At 34.9% G+C, this 6,187-nt stretch overlaps 1 protein-coding gene across 2 annotated transcripts; it reads left to right on the forward strand.

Annotated features, from left to right (window-relative positions):
- The first annotated feature begins 2,644 nt into the window (after nt 1-2,644).
- LOC118033965 (growth-regulating factor 8) lies at nt 2,645-5,725 on the forward strand. 2 transcript variants are annotated; one of them, XM_035039110.2, is made up of 4 exons: nt 2,645-3,253; nt 3,366-3,539; nt 3,637-3,988; nt 4,199-5,725. In XM_035039110.2, the coding sequence occupies exons 1-4, from the start codon at nt 2,950-2,952 to the stop codon at nt 4,878-4,880; spliced, it is 1,512 nt and encodes a 503-aa protein (XP_034895001.1). In that variant the 5' UTR covers nt 2,645-2,949; the 3' UTR covers nt 4,881-5,725. The 2 variants fall into 2 exon arrangements, with proteins under 2 accessions (XP_034895001.1, XP_034895002.1); XM_035039111.2 differs by having other exon boundaries at nt 3,646-3,988.
- Nucleotides 5,726-6,187: the final 462 nt, after the last annotated feature.

Consider the following 6,187-nt stretch of genomic DNA (forward strand, 5'->3'; position numbering starts at 1 on the left):
GGTGGTGGACTTGCTCGTTATTATGCATCTTCTGTGTAAAATCTTATAGAATAATATTTTTTGGTTTTTTATATTTTTTTCTCATAAAATATTTTTATAATAAATTTGTCTCCATAAAATATTTTATAGTTAATCTATAAACTTGGTTTACTTTTGAAAAATATCTTATCTTACAAAATTTCATAAAATACTTTATAAACATTAATACACTCAGAACATTTTATTTCAATAACTATTATCACCAAAACCTCACCACCATTCCCTCCTCCAACTCCATTACTATTATTTACACACCACTGTTTTCATTACCACTATTTCACCATTGTTGTTATTGTCATCTCACAACCACCTCCACTATTCTTATCACCACTCTATCACTATTGTCACTAAACTTAAAACCATTATTATTTTTATTATTCTATCATCACCATCACCATCATAATATATTATTTTCATCATTCTATCACCATTACATTTTTAAATCATTACTTATCAAACATAGTAAAAAAAATTCATTTATAAAATACTTTACACATAACAAACACACCATAACTCATAATAACTTGAGTTTTTAGCTTTTAGGTTTAAAATACTAATCCTCACCCCTAACTTGATTCCTACATAAGCATTTTTTAAAAAAAAAAAAAAAACTAAAAGGGGTGGTGAATTCACTGTTTCTCTAAACATATTTTACCGTGGATGAGAAAAGTGAATTCATCATCTTGCACTTAAAAAAACTCTTTAAGCTAGTAGTTTAGGGTAGAGTAGTCTTTGTAACGAGGGCATTTGGCATTTTTAATTTGACCAAGGGCAAGACTGATATTTGGCTTTTAAAATATACAATAAAATATCATAAATACTCTTAAAAACAATACATTATTGAATGTCATTGAGGGATAGATTTGTATTTTTAATTATATGCCAATGAAGGGTGTTTTAGTCTTATTCTTTTTAATTGCACAATAAAAATTCTTTCCCTATCCTTGAGTTTTAATTTTTTATGCCTCAGGTCTAAGGGCATTTTTGTGTTTTTTCGTTGTTATTGGGTTAAGTTAGGTGTAGATTTATCTTTTAATTAATTAAAGGCATTTTAAAAAAACTGTTGGTTCGTATTGTGTGTCAACTACTCTTGTCTTTGAATGACATGCGTTGTTAATTCCAGTTATAAAAAATGCCATTCTGGGACGTCTTTAGATTCATCTTGGTGTCTTTTCCATGTAAAGGTAACGCGTGTACAAAACAGAGCTTTGGTTTGACTTCGACAATTATTGTTTTTTTCTTCTTTCCCCCCCCTTTCCCTCGATTTTCATGCCTTGCCTTGCAATATTTCAAATAAGCACCTCAACTTCTCTTTGTTTTTTTATTTAGTCCATAATCTTTTGGTTTGCGTATATTTTATTTGAAATAACTTATTAAAATCAAAATTTATTTCAATTTCATACTTATATGATTTTTTTTTAATTTGTTAGATTTGGTCTCCATTCTTTTAATTATTTTTTATGTCACCTGAGATAATTTTTATTTTATTTTTTGGTGATTTCACCCTTCATTTTTTTTTCTATAATATTTTATCATCGTTCTTTTGATTGTTTTTTTTTTCTTGGTCAAATTTTTAGTTTGGTATTTTTTTATATTCAGTTTCATCCTTCAACATCGAGTTAATTTGGATTTAAGCTTCTTGATTAAGCCCATATTTAGAATTTCACGAGTTACAATTTGAAAAATTAACTCAAATTAAGGAGATTAGCTAAAGATTGCTGTGGTTTTTTTTTTTATCATTCTTTTAAGCTAATGTTTTTTTTTTAATTTTATCATTTAATATTTATTTTATTGAAGATTGGCCTTTGTTTTTATATGCTACATTCATCATTTGTTTTTGGTTGGGTTACCTTGAGTTTTTTTTTTATTTTTTATTCTTTGTTAAATATATTTTTTCAAAATATATTTTATTATTGAATTAAATATAATGAATTGATTAAATATAGACATATACTCACTTTACTATGTTTTGTTTGGTTTGCTTTTACAGAGCATTACTCTAATGATCCATGTAGCTTCTTTCTATGTCATTTTGTATTTTTTTATAGTGAAGTTTAAACCATCTCAATAAACTTTTTTTATCATAACTGATATCCACGGTGGAATAGTGGTGAGCCTTTAGTGATTCTTTCTTTTTTTTTCTTTGAATATATGATACCAATAATTTATTTTTTTAATCAATTATTGTTATATATTTTTTAACTATTCATTTGTTATTGTTACATTTAATTTAAATCAAATTATTAAATTAATTGATTTTATATTATTATAAACATTCAAATTAATGACTCAAGTGGCGAATTATTCTATTTTTTTAAAAAAAATACTATCCATTCCATTCCTTTTTTATGTTAAAAACAAATTGAATGTGCCCACAACGGATGGCGGTTCCAGACTTCCAGTCTGGTATTTCCTAATTATAATCTGTCTTGAAGTAGTGGTGTGTGTGTAAAAAAAAACCCTTCACCAGGCTAGTTCAACAGTAAAACTTTTAACGTGAAGAAAACGTTAAACTATATGTGTTAAGTACGTTATAATATACATGTCAGTAGCGACACAGCGACAGAAGGGATTTTTGTCTTTAATCCAAAAGGAGTACTAATGTTGGAAGCCAAGGAAGCAAGGCAAAAATCTCGTGGCTAAAAATGGCGGCACCGCTCCACCATAACTTTATCAATAACACTTGCAAATCCAAGCTCACAAAACACACACACACACACACAGAGATTTGCAGACTTGCACCGGCTAGCGTGAGTTCTAAGGCTGGCTTTGTTTTTATTTTCGGTCTAAGTCGTACTAGTGAAAAAACCCTTGGCCCTCTTGTTTTCTTCTCTTGATAATATTCTGAGAAGTAGTTGCAGTAGGACTAGTAGTGGGGTTTTTGTGGATGATGTTGGGTTGGGTTTAAGGATGCAAGATAACCTGGAATCTTGTAGTGGTAGTAGTAAGAGATCAGTGACGGCGATGTCTTGTGATCATGAACCAGTAGCTCATGAGTTATCATCTTCTCCTTGTAGAGGTGGTGGTGGTGGAGGTAGGGGGCCACTGTTTTATAGCACAAGCAACCATGTTACTTGTCTTGGTGATATAAACGACGTTGTAGCTTCCGTCTCTGCTTCTGGGACTGGTACTCCTGATGCAATAGCAGAGTCAAAATCGTTGCAGTCCCCCTATTTTACCTCAGATTCTTCTCTTTTTACCTTCAATTCCTCTGGTAAAGTCTCCTCCTTTTTTAATTTCACTTTTTGTTTCCTTGATCTAAAGATACAGGGAAGACTAATTGATTTAATTTCTGCTGTGCGCGCTCGCTTGTGTTGTGGTGACAGGAGAAATGACACCATCTGTGAATGAGAGAGTGCTTTTTACAGCTGCTCAGTGGCAAGAACTTGAAAGACAAACCACGATTTACAAGTACATGATGGCTTCTGTTCCTGTCCCTCCTGAACTACTTATACCCATCACCAAAAATCAATCAAATGTCCTTCCTCCACAGTCTAACAGTAATATCATCAACAGTCTTTTTGTCAAGTTCACATCTTTCTGCATTATATTAGATTAAAATTATCACAAATGGCTCTTATTTTACATGCTTATTAGTGTTAACAGGTTCACTAGAACTGGGAATTCCTAGCCTGAACTCATCAGATCCAGAACCATGGAGATGCAAAAGAACTGATGGGAAAAAATGGAGGTGTTCAAGAGATGTGGCACCTGACCAGAAATACTGTGAGAGGCACTCTCATAAGAGCCGTCCCCGTTCAAGAAAGCCTGTGGAATTACACACTCATGACTCCCCGAGGACATTGACCAACAATAACACTAACACCAACAATAACAATTACTCCACTAATCCACACCTGTTTAATCAAAAACCTTACTTTCCAAGCCATTTATTTATGCTTTCTAGTGCCATGGCCCCTTCTGCCAGCTCATATGATGATCAGCCCAGGTGAGAGTTATGATCTTTAATATTCTAATAAATTGTTGTGAATTTTAGGACCGTGCATTGAACAGACCTCTTTTACGCTGCCTGACAAAGTTCACTTTCATAATTGACACACCCTTTGTTCTTATCCATTATTCATTAACATGAAGTTGGTGTCTTTTTTCTCTTTTGTGCTATAATAAATAACTGATGATTTGTTTTTAACCCGTGAAGGAGCTTGGAATGGCTCTTGAAAGGTGAGATTTTACCCGTTGCCAGTAATTACAGCCAAGAATGGCAGCATTTGAAGAGAGACAGCATCAAGGGTAATGGCAAAGTGTACAACTTTTATAGAGAAGAGCAGGCGCTTTGCTCAAATACATATAGAGGTGGCCATTCATTACAAGCTCAGAGTCTAAATGATCATTGCAGCGTGTTATCAAGTCCCAAATCAACTACTTTGGAGAGGGCTTTAAGTCCTAGCCTGACTCAAGAACAAGAGACAAGGCACTTCATTGATACCTGGTCAACTAATTCAGGGAGAGACGACATTGGTGGGATTGGTAAAAAAAGTTACGTTTCTTCAAGTGAGAAGTTAGTACTGCCACATTCAGCTCTTACATTGTCAATGTCATCTGGCACTGGAAGTGAAACTAATAATGAAGGAAATGGGAGTGCTCAACTGAGTAGTTTTGGGATCATGGGATCATCAGATAGAGATCATCAGAGTGCGAGTGGATTGAGACCTCAGTGGATGACGGGTCATGGTGGTTCATGGATGGTATCACCACCTGGTGGACCATTAGCTGAAGCCTTGTGTCTTGGCATTTCCAGCAATGCAAAAACTGCTTCCAATTTACCATCCCCTTGCAGCAGTAGCTGTGGCCCCGATGTCAGCAAAAACCAACCGCTATAGTTTGTTGTAAATTCTGGCTGGGTAGAGGCCAGAGGGTAGAAGCTAATGTGGCCCAAACTTATCCCATTCCCATTTCGTGTCTTTGGTCCCAAGGGGATAGTTTCTGTGTGGAATTTGAGCCTCGTGATGGATTGTCTGGCCTGGTCCTTGCAGTGTCTAGGTTCCCCGATTGAATGTTTAGATCCTTTCCCTGTGTTACAAAGTACAAGTAGCAGTTGATGGGAAGTTATAACACGATATACAATTCGGTTATCCAACTAATTTCCGTTTCATAGCTGATAAATTATGACTATCCTTTTACACGATCCAAGTCCATGGATGTTTTCGGTAGGGACGATGTAGAAATCATGTGGAATTCACCATCGGACCATCACTTTGTGAATGCGGGTCGATGAGCATGATTCGTAATAATTTCCCGACGTGCATGGAACTCATTTGCATCTGCCGTTGGTCTTCAAACAATTCGATTGTGTGTGAGATCTTCTTGCTGGGATGTTCTGCTCCTTGAACAGGTACTGCGTGCGCGTGTATTCAGTTTCTCATGGCATGGTTTCACAACAATTCTCAAGGTGAACAACACACTTCATAATTCACCATGATATGTTCCAGAAAGAAAAACAAAATGAGGTCCGTCTATTTCGAGCTTCCTAACCCACAGAAACAGACCACCAAATGTCCAGTTAAAATGCCTATCTCTCTGGTCTAGCTTTATTAATTTGAATTTAATAAAGAGTCTCTTCCGCTAGCAACAAAGATGAGAGACCCTCTGGTAGAAGGAGGGAGTCCTTGACTCCAAACCATGTCCATCATTGAAGCCAATTTGCACAGCGATCCCCTCCCAGCCTCTACTTAGATACTCCCAAATCTCGATCATCAAAAATGGCCTCCTGATGCTGTCCCTGTTGGTACTGAATAAATTTGTTGTGTTTCAAGCTTTTCGTTGGATAAATGGATGCTAGCAGTTTAACCCTTTGAGGCCTTGATATTTGAGGTTTGGAACGAATGTCCATATTTTTTTTATATATATGTCAAAAAAAAAAAAAAAAAGGTTTTTAGGAACATGATGCTAAGCGCCTCTGATTATGGATCAGACAGAGACTAAGATTTCGTGAAAGAGTGCACTAAAATGTTCTTATCATTGAAATACTAGGATTTAGTGTTCCAAGATGTTGAGGAAAGTATCGACAATGAATCATAAACTTAAAAAAAAAACTTATTTTTTTGTTCTGGTTATTTAGAATCTTCCTTGTGTTAACAGTTTATTCAGTAACATGACGTGATTGTTAAGTTGACTCGATTGAGGTCAA

Source organism: Populus alba, chromosome 1, assembly GCF_005239225.2.
Source record: "Populus alba chromosome 1, ASM523922v2, whole genome shotgun sequence".
Taxonomy (NCBI): Eukaryota; Viridiplantae; Streptophyta; class Magnoliopsida; order Malpighiales; family Salicaceae; genus Populus; species Populus alba.